The 26,317-nt window shown below is 40.6% G+C and overlaps 2 protein-coding genes across 2 annotated transcripts; both read left to right on the forward strand.

Annotated features, from left to right (window-relative positions):
• Positions 1-1,110: 1,110 nt before the first annotated feature.
• Positions 1,111-19,571, forward strand: LOC148187573 (uncharacterized). Its single transcript, XM_088087960.1, has 6 exons — positions 1,111-1,526; positions 1,795-1,951; positions 2,454-2,546; positions 2,657-2,965; positions 19,193-19,251; positions 19,568-19,571. The coding sequence occupies exons 1-6, from the start codon at positions 1,111-1,113 to the stop codon at positions 19,569-19,571; spliced, it is 1,038 nt and encodes a 345-aa protein (XP_087944086.1).
• Positions 19,057-20,544, forward strand: LOC148187574 (uncharacterized). Its single transcript, XM_088087961.1, has 3 exons — positions 19,057-19,825; positions 20,101-20,235; positions 20,396-20,544. The coding sequence occupies exons 1-3, from the start codon at positions 19,735-19,737 to the stop codon at positions 20,542-20,544; spliced, it is 375 nt and encodes a 124-aa protein (XP_087944087.1). The 5' UTR covers positions 19,057-19,734.
• Positions 20,545-26,317: the final 5,773 nt, after the last annotated feature.

Here is a 26,317-nt window from a genome sequence, read left to right on the forward strand (position 1 = left end):
ATTTCAAATCATTTTCAAATCCAGTATCTATCTGTCCATCTATATGTCTGTCTGTCTGTGTCTGTCTATCTGTGTCTTTCTGTCTGTCCGTCTGTTACTGTCTCTCTCTCCACCTACCTCTATCTCTCTTTCTCTCTCAATTTATAATAATAATAATAATAAATTGTATTTATAGAGCGCTTTTCACCTGAAGAACAAGTCTCAAAGCGCTTGCAAAACATAAGAAATAAAATAGAAATAAAATAGGAAAAAATAAAATAAAAAAATCAAGTTAAATCCTCTCACCCCCCAACCCCAACCCTAACCCTAACCCACGAACTTCATTGTTGTTGATGAGAAGCTAACATAATAGGAGGGTTGAGATAGAAGGTTTTACTTATCCCTTTGTAATAAGATGTAATTTTATTGTTTGTATGCCTAAATTCATCAGAAGCTTTTTTCTGTCTCCTCTCATCCCCCCTCTTATAGAATAATCAACATGTTTGCCAGACTTCGAGTCATACTACAAGAGGAAATTCGCAAGCTTTCCTTGCCCTCCGGAATCCCAGCGACCATGGAGGAATTGAAGCATATTGTACGGGACACATTTGCAATTGAACAAGATTTTAGTTTGCAGTTCCAGGACCAGGAATTTGATGGTCAGTTTTTCACTCTAATGGAAACAAATGAAGTAAAAGACAAAGACACCATCAAGGTGGTTCTTACTTCACCATTGATCACACTAACATTTGAAGATTCTTTGAATACCAAAGGACTCCAGGAGAGCTTTGATAGCAGTTGCGCTGAGTCATCAGAAGATGTCCGTTCCAGTTCTTCCCATCCATCCAGTGATACCATACTTCTGACTTCTCCAGAGACCATAGTTCAGTCTTCTCCAGAGAGCGCCTCCTCTCTTCGTTCTTCGTCTTTGCCAGCTCAGTTTGAGATTCCTACCTTCTCCTTTGACACAGAGCTCATTTTACAAGCTGCAAATGAAGCTTACAGAAGGGATGGAACCCTACTCAGCAACCCTTCAGTAAAACCCAACATTCTAGACTAGCAGACAGCATCTTTGTCTACACTGCCTATCCTTCACGAGCACAAAGGGAGCAGGTTGCTGAGGCCCTGGTCATGAAACACCCCTGTTTGAGGGACCCAGTGTCATCCAATGGTATATATGGTTGGCAGAACAGCCTGAAATACAAGGTTGGCAATTTCAGAGCAAAGGTGAAACACCTTGGATTACCAGAACTAAATGTAAACTGTCGGAAGAGAAAATCAGCTGCAGATGGACCTCCAACTAAAAGCTTGAAAAAAGCAAAGAAATCTGAGGTTAACTATCTCCCACCACATCCTCAAGGTGAAACTGATGAAACCCTTGAAAAGGAGAGAATAGAGCTTCTCTATGAGTACAAGAAGAGAGACAACACCAAAATCATCAATGAAAAGATGGCGAAAACCTTTTCATTACGTCGAAATGATGTAATCCTTAATAAACCAGCTGCGATTGACTTCAAAGCTCGATGGCCTGCCCTGTTTGAGCTTTCCCAGCTATGTTGTACATTTGAATTGTGTCGTCTTATTTTTATTTTCATTTTATTCAATCATTTAGGTTGGAAAAAAAACCTCAGCTGTAGTTACAGCCTTGTTCTGGTGTAACATTCCTTGCAAAACGCATGACCACTTAAATGTTGCTTTCAGTGTAGCCTTAGGGTCAATTTTCTACCTCTGATCTGTGTCTGTTGCCCTGTGTCTCTGTAATTATTTTTTCCTTGTATTTCATGATGTTTCTCTATCTCTCCTCTGACCTCTTTTGCAGATCGAGGAGGAATTCCGTAGGATCACACTGAAGCCACTTTCCACATTCCTGGGGAAGTTGGACCAATTCACACCCAGACTGTTGAGCCTCTACAGGAGGAAGGGAGGCGCTGTTGGGAAGAAACTTGACGAGACCCTGGACATGTTAAATGAGGCATGTACTTACTGTACAACCAGGGTTCAAACTTAACTTTTTGGCTCAAATCTACTGGTCAGAAAGATTTTTTACTGGCCAAAAATTATAAATAGCCTTTTTGTGTATTTTTCAATTTGCTCATTACTATAATACACTTATAAGCATTTTCAACACATATCATTGCAATATTAACATAATTTGGTGTGGAATAAAGGAATGAGTCAGATTTTATTTAATTTTTTTAAAAGTTCTCAGCAGTGCCGGTAGTCGCTACATCATCATGGTTGGCTTGTTGATTTAAGTCTGTTTTCTTGGATTTTAGAAGGGGGGCACACTTCCAGAATATGCCTCCACATTTCCGAACGGGAACAATAGACACTTAACTGGCCTGAGTGCCCTTTTTGTTTTGAAATCTTTGAATCAATTGAAAAATTTTAACCCTGTGTACAACAGTTAAACAGTTATATATATTGGCATTCTGATGTCTGTGCTTAACATGATCTCATTTCTGTTTTTGTAGGACAACAGCATTGAGTCCAGAAGAGAAGCTGTCATCAGAGGCCTCGTTCTCTACCTTGGTGAAAAGACGGAGGAGCTAATCAAGGACTACAAGGTAAAGAAAACTGTTTCAAAAGAAAGAGCGAGCACCAAGAGAGCTATACTGTATGCATCCTTCACATTAGTATACAAGAGGGTTTTATTTTTTCTGGTGTTTTTTTACAGGTTTTTGATGATGATGATGTTATGACTGTACAAGAGGCCCTTACTACACATGTCCTGAGCATATTTGTGGTCAGCAAAGCCAGAGATGGAGATCTCCAGAAGCAGGCTGGAATAGCCGTTGAGGGAGCAGAGGTCCTTTTTGGTATCCCTGATGTCGCACATGCTTGTAGCTACCTGATGGGCCTCATCTACGCCTTGGAACTAAGGTACCCTAACAAACTGAAATACACCTTTGAGGTTTTTCAGAAGATCTTCCTAGAGCTGGAGGATGTCAACCAAAAGGTATCCTCCAAGGTCCACGATCTGAAGGTCAGTTTACATGCCTAAAGGCCATACAGACATTGCTGAAGCTCCCTCTTGTCAAGGTTTACAGTTGTTGGTTATACATTGCACTTTCCAAAAGCACTTCCTCAGGTTACATTTTTGAAGCTCATGTGTATGCTGCTTAAATTTGTTTTATGGTGTAAACTCAGATCAGATATCAGTCAGATGTCACTTTAAATGGCTGATAGAATTCAGCTCAGCTCAAGGGAATCATTTTAAGTGACCATAGGTGGTCAAGCAGCTTTTCAGGTACTGCTACAGGAGGCAGATTTTCACAGAACAGGAAAACGCTGTACAGTTTTATATTTTGTGAGGTGCTGTGTTTTTTGCATTATCAATGTATTGGTCAGATTTTGAATGTAACTGTCATTTGCTTAGGATGTTCAAACCTTTAAGGTCAGGCTGTCGGTGGGGTTTCATCCCTGCAAGTGCTTCCTCAGGGTAGACATAATGAATGTTTGTTTTGTTGGACATGTTTGCCAAAGTTCACTTCCATTATGTAATAGGATGTGAATCCCATGAGTTATGTGTTGGGTCATTAACATTGTCTTATAGCACATCTGGCGGTAGCATCTTAAGTGTTTCCAATGTTGTCAGTATAATGGAGTTTATGGTCTTATTTTCTTATCAAAGTGTTTTTGTTATATACTATGTTCCATGTCATGAATACACTAAAATGTCGCAACACTGTAACTATTGTTAAACAAGGTAAACAAGCCCCTTTGTTAAGTTTGATAATTAATACCAGATGTTGTTTGAATAATGTGGACATTTTTCCAGAGTATACAGTATTAGGGCTGCAACTAACAGTAATTGTCATTATTGTACAATCTGTCTTCTTTTTTTCCAATGAATACTTTGAGCTATGGAATGTGAGAAAATTGTGACAAATGTGTTATCACTGTTTCCCGAAGCTCAAGATGCAACTTAGAATGTCTTGTTTAATCCCGACCAATATTAATATATTCTCATGTGAGAAGCTGAATTTGTATTTTTTTTTTATTAAATGACTCAAAGATTAATTAACAATTAAAAATCCTTAAATTGAGTAATAGGAAACTTAGAAATTAAACAACTAATAGTTGCAGCTCTATACAGTAAACTCATTTATTGCCCAGTTCAATGGCAGTATACGTATATTGACATGAGTTTGCTTGTTTGCGAGAATTTGTCAGCAATAAAACATGTCAATTTTGTTGACTTATGGCCTCTTGATTATGGTGACCCCCCTTTTTTTTTTTAACCTTTTTGACCTTTCCTCTAGTGGAACTTTCACACAATTTGCTGAGTGTACTTATGATTTAAAGGGAATTCACCCTCTTAATTTTGTTTTTACGTAATTTTTTTCCTAGCACCATGAGGCCAAAATGTCAATTATTATATTGGGCAGATTGACCAACACGCTTGATGCTTCATGCTTAATTTAAGTAGATCACCATAACAAAAATACATCATGTTTTATCTACAGAGAAAAAGTAAGGCAACTTTTTGCATCATTTTATCACATAGATCAAACAAGAGTAGTCTTTGTATGCACAACATTACTTTTGCAAGTACAGTCAACTTACTTTTGCTAGTAACATAAACTTACTTTTGCTACTAACATCAACATACTTTTGCTAGTAACAAACTTACATTTGCAAGTCAAGACAACTTAATACCATTGAGTTGACTTTATTTGCAAAAGTAAGTTGACATCACCTGCAAAAGTAAGTTGACTGTACTTGCAAAATGAATGTTGCACATACAAAGACTACTATTGTTTGATCTACAGGATAAAATGATGCAAAAAGTTGCCTTACTTTTTTTAAGTAGATCAAGCACTTTATTTTTATCAGTGTGTTGGCAGCAAGATAGGCTGTTGTAATAGCTTTATAACAGAGACAAAGGAGTTTAGGAGGGTCTGCTGGCTACACTCCAGGGATGGAAATTAACACCAGCCTCCAGCCAAATGCTGGCAAAATATACAAATAGCTGAGGGTGGTAGATTTTGATATTCACATTAAATTTAATTAATAATTAATTAATTTCCAAACCTGACTCTCTTCTACTTTTATCTTACAGTCATTATGTTAATATAATGTCTGAAAACAATTTCTAATTAATGTGATAATTTAACCATGTTCCAACAAATTTAAAATGTTCTTTCTCTCTTTCATTTTAGCAAGGAGCACTGTCCAAAACATAGAGGTAGCTTTATATATTTTACAGGCACTTACTGCCGCTTTCAGTTATTAAAATGACACTTACTAGCTGACTCTATTTAATCGCAATTCCATGAGAAACTTGGTGACAGGCCAAAATGAACTGTTTTATACTCGGCCAAAGATTATTCATGGGGACAAAAACTCCATTCACAGTGTGATGCAACTTGACTAGTAAATGAGCTAAATGCATTTTCTCAAGTTCAGAAATGGCACCCTTTTATTTATTTTTGCATTTCTTCTGCTGCTTTAAATAATTTTATTTTCATAAGGCATCTTCTTCACAAAAACTTAAAGGTTGTAGCTGCAAATCCTTTATTCAGCATAGCTATCAATTGGCTACAGAAAGGTTTTTATCTGCTTTTGTTTAAGATTTAGCTACTTTACAACTTTTATTGTAAACATTTGCAGAGAAATGTAATTAATTAATGTTTAAATGTCAATAGTGCGTGAAAAAAATCCTGACATTATTGCAACAAAAACTGTACAGCATTTTCTAGCAAGGTCATTATAAATGCTATTTAATAATAATGGTTATGATGATGAGTGGACAGCCAGGATCAGGAGGTTTGCTGCCACAGGAATTTGACTCTCTGAAGCTAGAAACAGGCCAGTATCAAGACAGAGGAAAAATCACGTTATAGCAAACACTTTGTAGTACATATGAATTTTGGGTAGTACTTTATAATACAGCCCACAACTTACTATGTAATTACGTGGCACTTACGATGTAATTACATGACACTTATGTGACACTTACAAGGTACTTTTGAGGAAAGATTTTGAAAATTATCCCTTAAGTGGTTCATAAGTACCTGGTACCCACAGGGTACTATAGAAGGGTACTTTACAGGAAAGATATCTAAAGTTATCTCTTTAGTTTTTTGTAAGTATGGGGTACCTCAGGGGAAAGATGTCTGAAGATATCCTCTAAGTATTTTGTAAGTACTAGCCACCTACAGGGTAATTTAGAGGAAAGATGTCTGAAGTTATCTCCTATTTTTTTGTAAGTATGGGGTACTTTAGGGGAAAGATGTTTGAAGTTATTTTGTAAAGTACCCTGTAAGCACTGGGTACTTACGGGGTACTTTAGAGGAAAATAAATGAATTTGTCCTCCAAATGTTTTCTTAGTTCTGGGTAACTACTGGGTATGGTACAGGTTTACAAATCCAAATGATTTACAAAAATGGGATCCTGCAATAATGCAATTCTCTGTTATATTGATAATTATTAGGACTTATTATACTTTTTAGTTTTATTCTCTGGTTATCTTACTTGTCATTGTCATCATATGGTATATTGTCTGAATGAACAACACACCAAGGTTTTTTTCCTCTTTATTGAACATAACATATAAATCATACAGGTATTCAGCTGGTGGACATTGAATGGACCCCTCATTCATCCAACACGCAGCAACACGCAAGGAACAGGCTGGAGTGAAAACAAACCAACCTTTTCTCAGCTCCTTAGAAGGCTTCTGTTGTCATCCAGGGACGGAAAAGTAACAAAATACAGTAAACTAACAATGTCAGAGACTTAATAAACGTGGATCAAACGTAGCTATGCTATAGGGTCTGCTGGCAAGAATTATTTCCCCCAAAAATTATAAATGAAATGTAATTCAAGTTTAACTGGTTATGTAAGTGTAAATTTAAAACTGGAGCACACAAGACCACCAAATGGGCTACATCTGAATAAATACTATTGTAATTTCTTAAAATCAATGCAAGTCTCCTCTGTTCCTTTTTATTGCCCTGTACCTACAGAGTACTTACCTTGTACTTACGAAGTACTTACCATGTATTTACAGGGGCGCTGGCTGGATTATGGTGTGTCCACTGTTCCCCCTTCTTACCCTGCAATTACATTGTAACTACTCTGTACTTACATAATACTTACAGGGGCGCAGGCTGGATTATGGCGTATCCACTGTTCCCCCTTCTTACCCTGTACTTACATAGAAACTACTCTGTACTTACATAGTACTTACAGGGGTGGGGGTTGGATTATTGAGTATCCACTGTCCCTCGTCTCCTATCCTATTGTTAACTTTACTTACCCTGTAATTACATAATATTTACCCTGTACTTACATAGTAATTAAAGGGGTGCGGGCTGGATTATGGAGTATCCACTGTACCCTTATCTTACCCCATTATTACACAATATTTACTTTGTACTTACAAAGTACTTTTCCTGGAGAATCTTGAATCTCAATAATCTTGGTGTGTTTTGTGACCCGCCTATACCCTATCATCAGAGTACTTAAATATATTAGGACCAGTGTCTAGATTCGTAGGAGGAGCTGAAAGAGAATGACAGACATAATGAGCAACTGGAGTCACAGGGTGCGTTTCACTTTAACGTTGGCTATATTAAAATGTAGGCATAAAACAAAAATCAAAGGGTCCCTCTTTAACCAAGAAAAAATAAATAAAGCTTTTTGCAGTGGATACCATATAAATGCATTCAGTACATCAATAACTGTTTAAACAGTGCTTCACAACCTGAACACATAACATAAATCCAATTTAACTGGCTGTCTGACATAACTAAATTGCAAGGAAATAAAATTGTCTCCAAGTGCAGTAGAGTTCAGGATTCCTGCGGCCGTTCCTTTAAGTTCAACTTTGGTCCTTTATTGCAGTCAGTTCAGCTAGCTTCAGGCAGAATGGGTAGTGTCAAGTGATGTAGCAAAATACGCATATGGGCACTGCAGACTTGGCCATCACCTGGTCTGGATGCAGCCTCTAGCACCCCACTGGTCTGGCCCTTGATCTTAGCATGTGCCAAATGTGTGATCTTCCTGTCTCCTGCCCCTCTTTTTACAATGTGCTAATTTGATATCCTGATAATTGTGTGCCCCAACCTCCTCAAAGGTCTGCACCCATTTTCTTCCCTTCCCCCATCCCACCCCACTCTTTTTGTTTCTGTTGTCCCTTTCCTGCCTTTTCTTCATTGCATCATGTCTGAACTCTACCCTGTGATTCACATGTCTCCAGATCACTGTCTTGTTATATTGTATATAAGTGCTTCCACTTCCTTTGATCTGGGTCAGCTCACGGACTCAGACCCGCTCTGTGTCTGTAAGTTCACCAGTGTGCCGGCATGCTTCAATAAACTCACACCACCACAGCAAACTCCTAAGCTGGACTTGAGTGATTTCTTCAAAAATTTGGTGCCGTCACCCGGATGGCAAAAGGCATCCATGGAGACTCCTTTTCCAGACCAAGGACACACCTGTGACCTGTGAATACAAATTACACTAGAGGTGAGGGCTCCTTTTGAAAACCCAATTACTGGTACTGTGTGTTGTCTGGTCTGTGGTCTGTGGAATTGGAGTCCCAAAGAAGTTGACGGCATCCAAGATTTTAAGTAAGTATGCTGTGTGGTTGTGGTAGGGTATTTCTCTTTTCTTTGTATAAGATGTTTAGGGACGCTTTCTTGCTTCTTCCTAGTTTTAGAATCCGATTCGCTCTTCTAAAGGTATAGTATCTCAGACAGCAGGATAGGGAATAGGAAATTGGCCATTGGGAATTAGAAAAGACCAGGTAGACAAGTATTATGATCCTAATTCTGAAGAGACCGGTTTGCAGTGTTTGGAACACTAAGTAAGTAATAGGCCTATGCAGGACTGGGGAGTGATGGTTTGCTTAGAAATATTCCATTTTTAAGGATTGACCTTGTCTCCCATAGATAAAAATGAAATATTTCTGAGATAAAATGTTGGTTGAAAGGATCTGGAAAGTGAAATGCTGGTAAAAGTAAGTGTATAAAAGTTTTGTTTTTGGAGAGATCATACAGAAAGAAAATGGGAAGTTATGTTTGTAGAAGGTCAGAGAAATAAATAAGTGGTCCTGCAAAGTACATGTACAAAACTTATGGTACTGAGAGCACTCAATTCATTGCAACATGGGCTAAAATAACTGCAGATGATGGTCTTCTTAAATTTCTCCAAAACGGGACATTTGACCAGACCAGAAATCTAAAAGAGAAACTGAGTTTCCATCCCCATAAAAACAAGCACTTCTTGTCTCTCAGACTTTGGAGTAATGCGAGTCAACAATGAAATGTAGAATCCCAAGTAGCCTCACTTATGGATCAAAATAAGAAGTTAATGGCTCAATTGGAAGAAAGTAAAAACACAATGCAGACAAAAATGAAGTTTGACAGCCAATTTCATGCATCCTCTAAAACCACTAAAACACAAAAAATGATCAAATTAAAAACCTCTATCCTGTAAAAGAGATAAAATAACCTAGTGAAGATGATGACAGCAGTGATGAGGATTGGGTTTTAGAGTGCCCAAAATCTAAAGTGACAACACAGGATGATGAAGAGGGGTGAGTCCTAGCAAGAAAATGTAGAAAAACAAATTCAATTAAAGCTGTAAGCAGCGATGAATGGGTCCTCGCACTCCCACACATGTAGGGGTTCCTTACAAAGCTCCATGTGACACAGCCGCTTATCTCTGTGAAAGTTAGATAATGCATGGGGTGAGAAATGTCACACGGTGTAGTATTTCCAGTGGCCACTAGGTGGCAGTGGAGGGGACATAATTTCCATGTCATCTTGGTGAACATCATTTATAGAACAAACCATGTAGATTTCATGTAAATCAAAGGATAATTGTGTTACAAGGTATACTTCCTGTTGCCAGTAGGTCGCACATTGAGTATCGTGGTTAATTTATATGTTGATGTGTTCAGGGCTGCCACCTGATCACACTCATAAAATTTGGGGAAAATTGGTTGATACAAAGTAAAGTTACATTAGCTTCCTGTTTGGTGGCCAAAACAGCATTGCCCCGCCAACAGCGTTCATTGAAAACATATGATCTTCACAAGGAGGCATCATGAAGGTCTTAAAGCAGCTTTTGTTACCAAGTTTGAGCTGAATGTGGTAAACTTGTAAGGGGATGCACCTACGAATATAAATCATGTAACTTCCTGTTTCCAGTAGGTGGCAGTATGCCAGTAAGTGAAATGAGCAATGCAGATGTGTTCAGGTCAGGACTCTCATCAAGCATGAGAAATTTGGGGCAGATTGGACAATGTCTTGCTAAGTTAGAACAACTTCTTATTTCACGGCAAAACATTGAAGTTAAGAACCTAGCCACACCGACATGGTGTGACAAAAACTCAGAAACTGTTTAACTTTCCATGTCGCTGGAGTTTTCATTTCAGTGAATTCGGAACAAGCAGGCAGAGAGTTTCAGTCCTTCAGTTAGATATTTCATTTGCGGTAATACATCCAGTGGCCACTAGGTGGCGTTAGAGACCAGACAAAATGTACATCATCTTGGTCTACATCATCTGTAGACCAAATCATGTATATGTCATGTAAATAAAAGTATAGTTGTGTTAAGGGACTAACTTCCTTTTTGCAGTTGGTGGCACTGTGATTATCAGACTTAATTGACATGTTGATGTGTTCAGGGGTGCACCTTGATCACACCTGTAAAATTTAGGGCCAATTGGTTGATGCAAAGTGAAGTTACAACAACTTCCTGTTTGGCCATGAAAAACCTTTGAAATCACAAGGAGGAATCATCAAGGTCTCAACACATTTCTTAACAAGTTTGAGGTGAATATGGTCACCTGTAAGCAGGTGCACATCAAAACATAAAACATATAACTCCTTGTCTCCAGTAGGACGCGCAATGATGATTATTCAATTGATCCATGCAGCTTTGTTCAGGCTGGAACTTTTATCAAGCATGAGAAGTTTTGGGCAAGTTACAACAACTTCCTGTTTCATGGTGAGCATCAAAATTGGAAATCAAGCTGCTCCCACAGTGTGACGAAAACTCAATTTTTGTTGTTGTTGTCTTACACGTCCCACATTTGAAGTCAGTTGGGTGAAATCTATAGGAGATATACATCAAAGAAGAACACATGATTTTCATATAATTTTCTGTGGCCAGTAGGAGGCGCTATAAGAAATGGTAATGCTTATCATGTAGATGTGTTCAGGGTGGGACTGTCATCCAACATGTGAAGTTTGGGGCAGATTGGACCATGTCCCTCAGAGTTATAAACTACTTCCTGTTTACTTCCTGGTTCATGGCAAGACATGGAAATGTTTGGTCCATTAACTCCCACACGGTGTGATGAAAACTCATGAATCCATTAATGTTTGATGTCCCAGGCCTTTTGAGAAGATGTTTAAATTTTTAAGTCAATCAGATCTGAATCAAAATCTGTAGGCTCCTCTGTAGAAACTGTCTAGGTGGCGCTCATGAGCCAGTTTTTTAGGTCCAAGCCTAAGACCTATAAAATATTGACAAGTTCATCAGTTTTGACAAGGCTGCAAAGTTTCATGAGTTTTTCGCACATATTAAAGCCATCTAAAAGCAAATTCATTTCAAGGAATAAAAATAATTATAGCTGCAAGCAGCGATGAACGGGCCCTCGCACCCCAACACAAGTCGAGACTATTGGCAGGAGATTTGTAGGAGCAGTCCATCAAATAATGGTACCAGTTGTCATGTTGATGTGTTCAGGGCAAGGCAGTCATCAAACGTGAAGTTTGGTGAAGATTGGACCATGTCCCTGTTGTAAACTACTTCCTGGTTAATGGTGAGACATGGAAATGATTGGCCCAGTAACAACCACACAATGTGACAAAAACTTACAAATGTCATAACATTTGATGTCCAGGGCGTTCTGACAGGATATTTAGGTTTTTAAGTCAATTGGAGGAAATCTGTAGAAGATCAGAAAATTGTGACCCCTGAAAATGCACCAAAATTGCACATTCAATTCAAATGGCTGACTTCCTGTTGGGTTTAGGGTATGGGTCCAAGAGGCTTTTTTGTAGGTCTTGGGCTGTTACACATGCCTCCCAAGTTTTGTAGCTCTAGGTGAAATGTATTGCAGGGGCTGCTTTGTTGAAATCTGTAGGGGGTACTGCCTTGCCTCTCAAAAAGTGCTTCAATTTTTATGGCAAATAATGCGTAACTTTGGCAGCAGCGTTTGATGAAAACTCAAAAGTGGAATTTCTGTGCATCATGAAGGTCTTTACAGTATTCTAATTGGATATGAGGTCAATTAAGTTGACCTGCTACAGGGGAAAAATCAAAGAGTAAAAAAAGTAACTTCCTGCTACCAATAGGTGGCACTATGAGTAAGATTCAAAATTGCACTGCAGATGTCTTCAAGCCTGGACTCTTGTCAAATCTATGAAATTTTGTAAAGATCTGACCATCTGGGGCAAAGTTACAACAGTTTTTGATGTCATGTCGCAACATAAAAATTGTCCACCCGACTTCGGTAACACCTTTCAATGAAAACTCTCAATATTCATTTTCAAGCATCAACGTCTTAAAGATTTTTTGAGACCATTTTGAGATCAATCGAGTCAACCTGCTAGGAGCTGGACATTTTACTGTAAAACTTTGCCTTTCTTGTGCCAGTAGGTGGCGCTCTCATTATCACTTAAAATTGTTATATAGATGTGTTCAGGGAGGGACTCCTATCACACATGTGAAGTTTGGGTCATATTGGACCCTTTACAGCAGAGTTACATACCACTTCCTGTTTACTTCCTGGTTCATGGCAGAACATGCAAATTAGATGCCTCATACAGATCACACGGTGTGATGAAAACTCATGATTTGAACAACTTTTGCTGTCAAAGGTCTTATGAAGGTAGCCATAACATGTGAGGTCAATCTGATTAAAGTTCTAGTACAAGTTCTCAAGATTACGACCCCTGAAAATAGCCAAAAATACACCAAAATTACAACTTCAAATCAAAATGGCTGACTTTCTGTTGGTTTTACAGTATGGCCCCAAGAGACCTTTTTGTAAGTACTGGGGTGTTGCACAGCCTCCAAAGTTTCACAGCTCTAGGTAAAACGTGCTGCGGGGGCTGTTTCATTGAAAATCAGTAGGGGGCGCAACTGATACATTTCCTCCCACCCACGCACGAGACCATTAAAATAGCAAATTTTTCACGAGACCTGATAAGTCTGCAAAGTTTCATGACTTTTTGAATATGTTAAAGCCCTCAAAAAGGCAATTCATTTAAGAGAAAAAAAAAAAATAAATAATAATAATAATTCCTTCAGTTTCAAGAGGGTCCTTGCACCATTTGGTGCTCGGCCCCTAATTAAAGCTACAAGCAGCGATGAACGGGCCCTCACACCCCCATGCAAGTCGAGGCTACTGGCAGGACTCTGAGTGATGCAATCATCCATTTCAGTGAAAGTCGGAAAAAGTATGCAGAGAGTTTAGACCCTTGAATGAGACATTTCACATGATGAATTACTTCCTCTGGACACACAAAATCTATGTCATCTTGGTCTACATCATTTGTAGACCAAACAATGTAAATTTCATGTCAATGAAAGGATAATTGAATGAGAAGCCATACTTCTTGTTGGAAGTAGGTGGTGCAGTGAGTATCATGGTTCAGTGACATGTTGATGTGTTCAGGGCTGCAGCCTGATCACAACTGTGAAATTTGGGGTCAATCGGTTGATGCAAAGTGAAATTACAACAACTTCCTCTTTGGCGTCAACCACTGGGTCTCCATGGCAACAGCATTCATGGTAAACCTATACTTCAGAGGGAGGCATCATTAAGGTCTTAAAGGTTTTGTCATCAGATTCAATCGGATAAAATCTGTAGGAGCAGTCCATCAAAGAGGAAGGCATGTAATTTCCGTGACATTTCATGTTGCCAGTAGGGGTTGCTATACAAGTAATGATAATGGTTGTCATGTTGATGTGTTCAGGGCAAGACTGTAATCAAACATGTGAAGTTTGGTGAAGATTGGACCATGTCCCTCAGAGTTATAAACTACTCCCTGGTTAATGGTGAGACATGGAAATGATTGGCCCAGTAACAACCACACGATGTGACGAAAACTCACAAATGTCATAACTTTTGATGTCCCAGGCCTTCTGAAGGGATTTTTAAATTTTGAAGTCAATTGGATGAAATCTGTAGAAGATCGAAAAATTGCAAACCCTGAAAATGGCCAAAAATATGCCAAAATTGCACATTCAATACAAAATGGCCGACTTCCTGTTGAGTTTAGGGTATGGGTCCAAGAGGCTTTTTTGTAGGTTTGTAGGTTACACATGCCTCCCAAGTTTTGTAGCTCTGGATAAAATGTACTGCAGGGGCTTCTTTGTTGAAATCTATAGGGGGCACTACAGAGCCATTTTGGCACATCAGTGCAAAAAAAAAAAACTATCAAATATCACATTTTAGGATTTCTGATGTGTTTGGTGAGTTTGGTGAGTTTTGGTGCATGTCTTGCCTCTCAAAAAGTGCTTCCATTTTTATGGCAAATAATGCGTAACTTTGGCAACAGTGTTTGATGAAAACTCAAAAGTGGAATTTCTGTGCATTATGAAGGTCTTTACAGTATTCTAATTGGATATGAGGTCAATTAAGTTAACCTGCTACAGGGGAAAAATCAAAGAGTAAAAAAAGTAACTTCCTGCTACTAATAGGTTGCGCTATGAGTAAGATTCAAAATTGCACTGCAGATGTCTTCAGGCCTAAACTCTTATCAAATCTTTCCTTTAGATTATCTTTCCTGATAATCTAAATAAGTCCCTAAATGTGTCTTTCGTTGCTGCTTAAATATAACGCTGGAAAGAGGGTCTGGAAAATTGCTAAATACAATAAAGTCAGCTGGTTGGTAATGCTCTCCTCCTGTACCCTGGAACCTTAGATCATCTTGTTCATTTGCAAAAAGATGAGGCCATTGTTTTTTAACGTAACAGTATGTATTTCAAGGTTGCTTACCGTAAAAACACTCTGACTGACTGCAACACCGTCCACTATTCTGCAATGCTCTCTGTCACAATGTCCTTTAGTGCTGAGAGTAGTATAACAATGGAGTAGTAGCGCACTCTGTCTCCTTCTCTCTCTGACAGAGGTGTGAAACAAAGAGGCAGAAAGCTTGTGTGATTGAAGGAGGCTGTAGTTCCTCTAATCTGCTGCTTTCACAGTGCAACTTCCTGTCATATGGCGAAGAACGTGGCAGAACGTCAACAGCGTTTGATGAAATCAAAAACTGGTCACAATTTAACGTCACCAACTTTAGGAAATACTGCTGTCCAGATTTGAAGTCAATCAAATGAAATCTGTAGGACAAGTTGGTTTTCAAAGGCGGCTAGAATAACAAAAAAAAATGAAAATGAAAATTAAAATGGCTGACTTCCCGTTGGGTTTAGGGCATGGCTCCAAAAGGCTTTTTTGTAGGTCTTGGTCTTGTACAAATATTTCCCAAGTTTCATTGCTCTAGGTTTAATGGTCCGCAGGGGCTGCTTCACTGAAATTTTTGTAGGGGGCACTGGAGAGCCATTTTGGTACATCAATTCGAAAAAATCAGATATCACATTTTAGGATTTCTGATGGAACCAAAAAAAATCGGTGGGTTTTCATGCATGCCTTGCCCCTCATAAAGTTCTTTCTATTTTATGGCAACAGTGTGTTACCATGGCAACAGCGTGTGATGAAATCACAAAAGTATTTTTTCACTGTATCATGAAGGTTTTTGCAGTATTATGACTGAATACGAGGCCGCTGGGTTTAACTTGCTCTCGGGAAACATCAAAGTGTAAAAAAAGTAACTGACGAATAGGTGGCGCTATGAGTAAGATTCAAAATTGCACTGCAGATGTCTTCAGGCCTGGACTCTTATCAAATCTGTGAAATTTTGTAAAGATCTGACCATCTGGGGCGAAGTTACAACAGTTTTTGATGTCATGTTGAAACATTGAAATTGTCCACCTGACTTCAGTAACGCCTTTTAATGAAAACTCTCAATATTCATTTTCAAGCATCATCAACGTCTTAAAGATTTTTTGAGACCATTCTGAGATCAATCGAGGCAACCTGATAGGAGCTGGACATCGCACTGTAAAACTTTGCCTTTCTTGTGCCAATAAATGGTGCTCTCATTATCGCTTAAAATTGTCATATAGGTTAAAGCTGCAAACAGCGATGCATGTGCCCTTGCACCTCTGCGCACGTCAGGGCTTCTGGCAGGACGCTGACTGATGCGACCGCGTCTCTCTGAGAATGGGGAACACTCCACGCAGCAGTGAATTAATATTTACTCCATGTAGTGTTGAGGCTGGAGATGTCTGTTTTTTTTGTTGTAAAATGGTGGAGTTATAGCCAAATACTGAGATGTAGATGTCTTCAGGCTGTGAGACTTTAGCAGGATATGAAGTTTGAGTAAGACTGGACCATGCAAAGTCAAATGACAGCTGTGTTATTATGGAATATCTAAATTTGCTGCCCGCTAAAGCTGACAGTGTTCATAATTAATTTTTTGATTCATCAGCCAATTTGGCTGGAAGAAAAAATCTACGAGCCAAACATATTTTTTTCCAGACAAAATAATAAATAGCCTTTTTATCCTCATATTTACATTTATTTAAGTAAATGTAATTGAGATAATATGTAAACTGAAAGAAGAGGTCAGAGCAAAATCTGAAGTAAAAGTTTTAAATATTATGATCATCTCATCACCACAACCTCTGTGTATAAATGCGCTCCCTCTGGCAAGCTGTGATGCTGTGTATCTGTCTAGGGCTTTTACTGAGAAAGGTAAGAATGGACGAATGTGAGAGCCAAAAAGAGTTTGCTGTGATGGTTCAAATTATGGGGCCTCTGTCTTAATATCTAATAACCTTCATCAGTATGCACGCAGCGTTAGCTCCTTCTGTTGTCCGTCTGCTGGTGATAGTTTAGTGATCAGCTGATGTCTTGTGCTGTAAACAGAGCCGCAGACCCGAGTAGTGCTCGAGACGGCTTGGCACACCGCGCAGGTGACACAGAGACAGGTACAGGAGCGGCGGCACAGAGCAGCAATGCCATGTGCCCGTAAAAACGCATTGGAGATTCTCAGCAGAGTTTTATACATGACTATTTTGGCATAAATATTGACTTGCCAGTGTGGTGAATAAGCCTCAGAGATTTGATCACATTTGGTGCTCGGCGGGTGTTTATTTGGGACCCCGCCGTCAGTTTTTACCATGATTTTAAAGCACCGCAATTACGCAGTTATCGTGACAATTAAAATTTGAAACTAAACTAACTAACTAACTAAACCTTGTGGAATGTCACTGCAGTTATCACTGGAAACCCTGCTATCTGTATCCCTATGTATTTTAATGTGGCTTGTCGTGAAAACACGCTGCTCCACTTTGCTCTGCTGTGCACTCTGTGCTGAGAGTAGTTTAACAATGGAGTAAGTAAATGACAATATATTTCCTCCTTGTCCCCTGATAATCCAAATACGTCTAAATGTGTCTCTTGTTGCTTTTTAACTACAACGCCGATGAGAGGGTCCAAAAAATCACTAAATAGGGATAATGTTGGCACGTTAATAGTCCTCTCCTCCTGTCACCCTGGGACCTTAGATCGACCTTACATTTTTTTTAGACTTTTTTGAGTTTTTTTAAGACCGTTTCGAGATCAATTGAGTCAACCTGCTAGGAGCTGGACGTCTTAGTGTAAAACGTTGTCTTTCCTGTGTCAATAGGTGGCACTCTCATTATTGCTTAAAAGTGTCATATAGATGTGTTCAGGGTGGGACTCTCATCAAACGTGAAGTTTGGGGCAGATTGGACCATTCACAGCAGAGTTACATACCACTTCCTGTTTCCTTCCTGGTTCATAGCAGAACATGCAAATTAGATGCCTCATACAGATCACACGGTGTGATGAAAACTCCTAACTTTTGGTGTTAAAGGTCTTGTGAAGGTAGCCATAACATTTGAAGTCAATCTCATGAAAGCTCCCAGACAAGTTCTAAAAATTACGACCCTGAAAATGGCCAAAAATACACAAAAATTAAAACTTCAAATCAAAATTGCTGACTTCCTGTTGGTTTTACGGTATGGCTCCAAGAGACTTTTTTTCTGTAAAACGTGCTGCAGGGGCTGCTTCGTTGAAAATCTAAACTAATACATTTCCTCCCACCCACGCACCAAACTATTAAAATATCAAATTTTTCATCAGACCTTATAAGTCTGCAAAGTTTCATAAGTTTTGGAATATGATAAAGCCCTCAAAAAGGCAATTCATTTGAGAAATAATAAATAATAATAATAAAAATTCCCTCAGTTTCAAGAGGGTCCTTGCACCATTCGGTGCTCGGGCCCTAATAATTCCAAGGATTTCAAGAGGGTCCTCGCACCGTGTGGTGCTCAGGCCCTAATGAATTCTGAAACATTGGCTCCACTGATCACAATGGGGAAAGATGTTGTTTACATGCCTTCGAGCCGAAGAGAGCTACTATCCACATATGCCTGACATGATGCAGCTGCTAAAGTTGACATTACCATCTCATCTGAAAGATAAAATACAGCCCGTACAGATATTACTTAAACCCAGCGCCTCCCTGCCCAGGATTCCATAATGTCCTCTTTCTTGGGAAAAGAGAGAAGGCATTGTCCTGTAATTCAGTCTCTTTTAAACCAAGTAATAAAAGTGTCATGCAATAGCCCATGCAACACTCCTATACTACCTGTAAAAAAGGCAAACCTGAATACAGATTTGTACAAGACCTACGAGCTATCAATTAAGTGGTGCTCCCCCATTTTCCTTTAGTTCCAAATCCTACCACAATTCCGTCTTCAATACCTGCCTGTCACTATACTGTACTTGACCTCTGCAGTGCCTTACGGCGTGTACCCACCAAACGCGATGAAAAATGATCGCCCCTCAAGATTACATACAAAGTCAATGCAAAGACGCGATTTGACGCCTCATTTTGCCGGGCGACGCGATGCACGACGCACAATCGCGTCCAACGCTCGAGTTGAAATAATTGAACACGCGTCGTCGCGTGAAGACGCGCCGCGACAGCCTATCAGCGTTGAGCTCGTCATCGACGTGCTGACGTATGGACGTCCTGGTGTTCCCTCGCAAAATCTAATCAAACCGCCAGAAACAATGGAGGAGCAGCTTATCGTCGCCGTCACCGCTCACCCAGAGCTGTACGACAGTTCCTGTCCCTTGTGCAGGGACAGGAACAAGAAAGACCAGGCCTGGGTGAGCGTGAGCGAGGTGTGTGGACTATCTGGTAAGTTCTGTATCTGTCTCTTGTTTGATTGCAGCTATTGGTTGACGTGTGCACTAGCATAGCCCCAGTTAGCATAGCTTGCTTTACTAGCATACTTGTCTGGTTCATTCAACCATAGCTGCAGTACTTTGTGAACTTCAGCCAGCTCCTGTGTTCCCTGTCTGTCATTATTGGACAAACCTGATTAATCCAGGTGTTTCTGATCATTGCTGTGAGGTCAGACTGTGAGTGCACCTGTGCATAAAGCCAGTTCTGGTTCAACAGTGAAGTCAGGTTAATTAATTAACGTTTAATTAATTTACTTGTGTTGTCTCAGTTGAACAGTGTCGTAAAAGATGGAAGAGCCTCAGGGACACCTACATTAGGGAGAGGAGAAAAGTGCCAAGGAGTGGGGCAGCAGCAGGGACAGCCAAGAGGTGGAAGTATCTTGGGGTCCTGTCTTTCCTCGACCCCTTTGTCGCCCCAAGACTCACTAGTGGGAACATGGGGCAGGGGGTCGAGGAAGATGGGACCCCAGAGCAGAGTAGGGAGTCGGTGGAGGACGAGGGAGAGACAGCAGGTCCATCACAGAGAGGTTTGTTGAGAAATGAAGATAAACACATAATGTAAAATATGTATATTTTTGATAGGAAGATTACTGAGTTGCATAGATGTCTCTGCAAATATATTTCTTTTTCACAGCCTCAACTAATCATCATTTTCAAAAGTGTTGTTGGGAAATTAGGTATTACTATGCCTGAACTGTATGATTTATGAGTGTATTTGTACAATGCTTTTTGACACTGAAAATGACAGTGAATACACCATATGTACAAACATAAAACTAATACATTTTTGTCAGTAATACAGAAGAAGAATATCAGGATGAGGAGGAGGCTGAGGGTGAGGAGGAGGAACCTGCTGTCTCTCCCTCAGCTCCCGGCTCCCCACCTGCTGCTGCTGTCCCTGCTGCTGCCCCTGCTGCCTTGGCAAGACCACAGTTTAGTACGTATATGACAAATGTTATTGTGATCACCTTTAATGTTTGACTTGACTTTTTATCTGTTGCCTGATCATTGCCTGACACATGTATGCACACACACACATATATATATATATTTGTTGGATGCAGTATAATATAATATGGTGTTTCTATTATAAACAGGACGAAAGAAGACCCAGAAGAGAGCGAGGGAGGCAGGGGAGCAACGCCACCAAGAAATTGAGGCCCTGCTCCTCGAGGCCCTGCGGGCCCGGCCACCTCCCCCCCGCTCCGAGGATCAGTTATTCCTCAATTTGGAGAGTGCCGAGTAGCTTATTAGCTAATGGGGCACCAATGTCTGCAGGGAACGACCAGGCTATCGAGGAATACTGACCTCGTTTGTCCCTGAGGCTCTTCCACTTTTTTTTTTTTTATGTATTATATTTTGTTTTTGTAAATTATATTTTTATATGATATTTAGTGTTTTTTTTTTTATAAATAAATGTTTTCAAAAAGTGAATTATCTTGTCTTTCATCTTCTCTCACCAGACAATTATCAAACTTAAGATATGCATGTGTATATATTTGTTGCACACCTTCAACATTTAACACTGTAAATTTAGCTTCCTGCTCTGCAGAGCTTATTAAGATAAAGTAAACAAAAGAATGTCATTTGAAACCAATTTTCATATTAACATTGAATATTTAAATATACAGTTAAGACAGCAAAAAATGATGATTTGATGAGGAATCCACTGCCCCACAATCAACAATCTGTAGTGTTTCAAACTCTAGACAAGACCATCATGACCCCGTTCATAATTTGAAGGGTGAATTTGTGTTCAGGAAAATTCCTGACCAGTTAAACTAAAGTAAAACTGCAGGCGGTCAGCTGCTCAACCTGGCTCTGTCTTCGGTAAGATGCTGGAAAGTTAAAAAGAAAAAGTATTTTTAAATCTCTGCACTTTAATGTGAGTTTTCGGTCTACATGGAGGTTACTAATCAATAATCAGGCATATGCAGAAGCTGCAGGACAATTTTTTATTGATACATGTGCAAGGGATTCCTAGATGAAGAGTGGAGTGCCGGAGATGGCGAGTGGATCTGGAAGATAGAGATGAGTGGGTGTGGATGATTGTGGGACAAACTTCAGAGGCGTCATGCCCACTGCTGCTGTGCAGGAGACTCAGCTGAGGAGGGTTGCGATGTTTCTGCAATGACAGTGGACATCAGAGAACAAAGCAAAATTAAGTTTTGACAGTCACAAAGTGGTTGAAAGATAACTTATCGCGAATTAATAATCTCTCATTGTTTTTATTCAACTCATCAGTACAATAATATACACATTTAAATACTTCTATAGCTATTATAACAATCTATAATACATCTACTATTTATGCACTGGATATAGTGCATAAAGTATACTGTGCTTATATACATGCATTCATTTCATTTTATTTCTGTCAGTATAGTGATACTGTAGGACGTATGCTCTAGTATGTGTGGGTGGCTCTTAAAAGAGCCGTTGGAGGAGTGCTCGTGCACTAAACGTTGACCTGCCACTGAACTGCTCCCTCTGTGGAGAAGTAGGCTGCAAAGGTCTCCCGCACCCTCATGGCCTCTCGTCCGGAGTTGTTGGCTGCAACTCTGCCCAGACCTGGCAGCGGCTCCACATCACCACCTGGGATGACGCCCCTCGGCGCCGTTGGCGTCGAAGTCGTCATCCGCAGGAAGTTGTGGAGCACACATGTTGCCTTGACGCACCTCTCAGCAACATCTGGCTGGACCTCCAGAGCACGGTGGTACAGCCGCCACTGAGATGCCAGGATCCCGAAGGCACACTCAACTACCAGCCGTGCCCGTGACAGGCGGTAGTTGAAGACCCGTCGGTCTCTGGCAAGGGTGCGACCAGGGAACGGCCTCATGAGGTTCCTCCGGAGAGGAAAAGCCTCATCAGCCACAAAGACATGTGGCTGGGGTCCCCTGTGGTCAGCTCCGGGCAGCAGGCGGTCAGCAGGCAGCTGGAGGGTGCCAGAGCGAAGGGCCTGACCAAAGCCAGAGTTGGCCAGGATCCCACCGTCGCTGGTCCTCCCGTAACCCCCGACATCAACCACCCGGAAGCAGTATCTGGCATCCACCACAGCCAAGAGGACAATGGAGAATGTCCCCTTGTAATTAAAAAAAACTGTGAGCCAGAGTTGTCAGGAGCTTTGATCCTGACATGCTTCCCATCCACAGCACCGCAGCAGAGAGGAAAGTTCCACCGCTCCTCAAACCCCTCAGCGATGGACCTCCACTCTTCTGTGGTGGGCACAGCCATGAACTCCCCCACAAGGCAGTCCCAAATGGCGGAGACCACATCTGGCACGATCCTGGACACACTGGAGACGCCAACGCGGAAGCTGTTGGCGATGGTCCGGTAGGAATCACCAGTGGCCAGGTATCTGCAGCATAGACAACATTTAATTTAATCTGTGCCCTACACAGTGTTGCACAATGATAGATTGTCACAATATTGCCCATAAATAAAGTTGGGGTGCACACACACACACACACACACACACAAACACTTTTCAACACATAACTTTTTTTTTATCAACTAAATGCGATCTTAATGCTGATGTTTATTTCTGACACGAAAACTACACATTAAACAACTTCATATAGCAGATTTTAACATGATGCTGTCAGTCACTGTCCTGTGATGACAGAGATGTGGAGATCACTGCAGTTTTCGACCAGTGAGTGTAAACTAATTTAAGATTTTCCGTGATAAATGATGATGAATTTTCTAATCAGTGTTCTGAGCTGCAAAACGGACAATAAGTAAAAAGTATTTAGTGTCTGTAGTTGCTTCATCATTATTTTAGTGTGTGGATTATATACGTTTTAAATTTAAAGTGTTAATATGACCTGAAGCAAACGAGAAAAATGACTCTCCATCACCAAACAGAGGTTACCATGACAGCGTGATGCACAGTTTGTGCTGCTGTGGCACTATGTCAGATTTCTACATTTACATTACATTTAAATTACATTTAACTACATTTCAACATTAATCTCGCTTCGTAGTACACCCCTACGGGCATAAAGCCTATTGTTTACCATAACGACGAGATTATGGCCGGCTGAAGCACCACTTCTGGGCAGAGCAGCAGCTAGCTAGCTAGCTAGTACAGGACGGGGGAAGTTTAGCTAGCTGCTAGCTAAACTTCCCCGTCCTGTACCGGTCGGACTCTTGCTAACTAGAGTGAATATTAATTGATTGAAATTGACAAACCGATAAACTGAAACTCACCGGAGACAGATGGAAAGGCGCTCTGCAGCTGGAATGGAGCGCCGATAGTTGGTATCCAGGCGGGAGATCCTGGCACCAACCCGGGCTAGCAGGTCTTCAAACTGGGCAACAGTCAGCCTGAAGTACCGCTGGAACCGGCCGTCGTCCAGGCGCAGCTCCTGCAGAAGACGGTGGAACTCGCCGAGCTCACGCCGCCTCCGTAGGGTAGCATGCACCCATGCGCAGACGACGCTGGGAACTTCTCCAGAGCAGGTACAGTGCAGCGTTCGTGGTTATCTCAGGCATGGTCAACGAGAGAATGAAATGGCGGAAGAAATGTTGTTGTTTGGGCGGGCTCGACGCGCGTCGAGTCCCATTTTGGGGTTTTTGTATGAGCGTCAAAACTGGAGCGTCCAGCGCGACGCGATTTCATTTGAGGCGCGATGAAATAATTTTCATCGCGTTTGGTGGGTACGCACTGTAAGGTTACTAACTAACAGTCATGATCTCTCATGACGCTCTCATACTGATTACCAGAGAGGCACGCAGGCATGTAACAGGGACTAGAGAGGCAAGATATGTACTAACATTCACCGCTCCACATATAACACTTTAACTTTAACTTTAACTTATGTTCTATCCTTATGTTCATCTAAACCACAACCTGATTTTTCAGAAACTCCTCTTTCCAACCCTCCAACCCCCAGGGTATGCAATTTGTGACAATTTTTCAATCATTGAGAGTGCTGCCCTGCCACCCTCAAGCTCTGCCCAAGTAGCTGAGTTGTATGCACTGATGAGCGAAGCATAGCGAAGCATAGTAAGCCGAAGCCCACGGTACACCTCCCTTCCCCCCCTTCACATTTCAAATAAGTACTCCCGGCTCAGCGACACACCAGCTGAGGACACAACCCTAGTCATTAGTAGCTCTGTTTTGCAAAGCGTGAAGTTAGTGACACCAGCAACCATAGTCAAATGCATCCCTGGGGCCAGAGCGGGCGATGTCGAGTCAAATCTAAAGCTGTTGGCTAAGGCTAAGTGTAAATACAGTAAGGTTGTTATTCATGTCAATGGCAATGACACCAGGTTATGCCAATCGGAGGTCACTAAAATTAACATAGAGTTGGTGTGTGAGTAAGCAAAGACGATGTCGGACACCGTAATCTTCTCTGGACCCCTCCCCAATGTGAACAGTGATGACATGTTTAGCCGCATGTCATTAGTCAACCGCTGGTTGTCCAGGTGGTGTCCAGCAAATGATGTGGGCTTTGTTAATAATTCCCATTTTTTGGGGGGGGAAACCTGGTCTTATCCGGAGGGACGGCATCCATCCCACTTTGGATGGAGCTGCTCTACTCTCTAGGAATCTGGCCGAATTTATTAGAGGCTAAAAGCCATGACATCCCAGAGTTGGGACCAGGGTGCAGAGTCGAAGTCTTACACGCTTCTCTGAGCTTCTAGCACAGTCACACACCCATAATGTAAATGTAAATGTAAAAACGGTGTCTGTCCCCCGACCACTTCATATGTTTAAATCTAAAATAAATAAAAGGGGAGTTGTACAAAAAAAATCTCATAAATATTAATACATCTCTTAAACATTAGATCCCTATCAACCAAAGCTCTTTTAGTCACTGATTTAATATTGGATAACCATATTGATTTATTATGCCTCACTGAGACCTGGCTTTGTCCTGATGAGTACATTAGCCTGAATGAATCCACTCCTCCTGGTCATATAAATAGTCATGTTGTGCGCGACACTGGCCGAGGAGGGGGAGTGGCTGCTATTTTTGATTCAAGCTTAGCAATTCACCCTTCAAAACTAAGCTAAACTATAGTTCATTTGAAAGCCTATTCCTTAGTCTTTCTCAACCATCCTGGAAAAGCCAATTCTATTTGTTATAGTGTACCACGCCCCCGGCCCATACTCTGAATTTCTATCTAAATTTTCTGAGCTTATATCAAGTTTAGTGCTTAAATCAGACAAAGTAATTATCATAGGGGATTTTAACATTGACATGGATATTAATAGTGATGGCCTTAGTTCTGCTCTCTCCACACTTTTGGATTCATTTGACTTCAGTCAGTGTGTACATAAACCCACTCATCACTACAATCACACCCTAGGTCTTGTCCTAGCATACGGCATCGATATTGAAGATTTATAAGTTTTCCCCAAGAATCCTGCTCTGTCTGACCATTATTTAATAACTTTAAATTTTTTACTTCTCAACCACAAGCCTCTCAGCAAGAGTTACTATTCTAGATGTCTATCGGATTAAGCAGTGGCTAAATTTAAGAAATTGATTCCTTCTGCACTGACATCATTACCATGTCTTACGGTGACTGAGAATACTCTTACGAACTTCATTCTCAGTCATTCTCAAATTGACTGTCTCATCGATAATGCTACTGGCTCATTGCGGTCAGCTCTCGACTCTGTTGCACCTTTCAAGAAGAAATTAATGAAACAAAGAAAATTAAACATTTTTCCCCCATTTACCTTCACCGACTCACTACTTTGATTTCTGCATCTAAGCCATCAACATGCCTACTAGACCCCATCCCAACTAGGCTACTAGGAAGCTTTACCCTTATTAGACAATTCTTTATTAGATATAATCAATGCGTCTTTATTAACGGGCTATGTACCACAGTCCTTTAAAGTAGCTGTCATCAAACCTCCTCTAAAGAAGCCCACTTACGATCCTGAGATTTTAGCTAACTATAGACCGATATGTAATCTCCCCTTTATTTATAAAATCCTTGAGAAAGTGGTTGCTCATCAACTCTGTGACTTTCTCCAAGATAATAGTTTATTTTAG

The sequence above is a fragment of the Plectropomus leopardus genome, chromosome 14, assembly GCF_026936395.1.
Source record: "Plectropomus leopardus strain MGB_pleo_1.0 chromosome 14, ASM2693639v1, whole genome shotgun sequence".
In the NCBI taxonomy this organism is placed as follows: domain Eukaryota; kingdom Metazoa; phylum Chordata; class Actinopteri; order Perciformes; family Serranidae; genus Plectropomus; species Plectropomus leopardus.

What these genes read in the sequence shown, in the direction of transcription:
- LOC148187573 (XM_088087960.1), top strand. Translation starts at nt 1,111, where the DNA reads ATGAAACACCCCTGTTTGAGGGACCCAGTGTCATCCAATGGTATATAT. An exon ending in CCTGCCCTGTTTGAGCTTTC is followed by an intron (nt 1,527 to 1,794) that starts CCAGCTATGTTG and finishes CTGACCTCTTTT; the next exon opens with GCAGATCGAGGAGGAATTCC. An exon ending in CCCTGGACATGTTAAATGAG is followed by an intron (nt 1,952 to 2,453) that starts GCATGTACTTAC and finishes CTGTTTTTGTAG; the next exon opens with GACAACAGCATTGAGTCCAG.
- LOC148187574 (XM_088087961.1), top strand. Translation starts at nt 19,735, where the DNA reads ATGGGGCAGGGGGTCGAGGAAGATGGGACCCCAGAGCAGAGTAGGGAG. An exon ending in AGCAGGTCCATCACAGAGAG is followed by an intron (nt 19,826 to 20,100) that starts GTTTGTTGAGAA and finishes TCAGTAATACAG; the next exon opens with AAGAAGAATATCAGGATGAG. An exon ending in CTTGGCAAGACCACAGTTTA is followed by an intron (nt 20,236 to 20,395) that starts GTACGTATATGA and finishes TATTATAAACAG; the next exon opens with GACGAAAGAAGACCCAGAAG.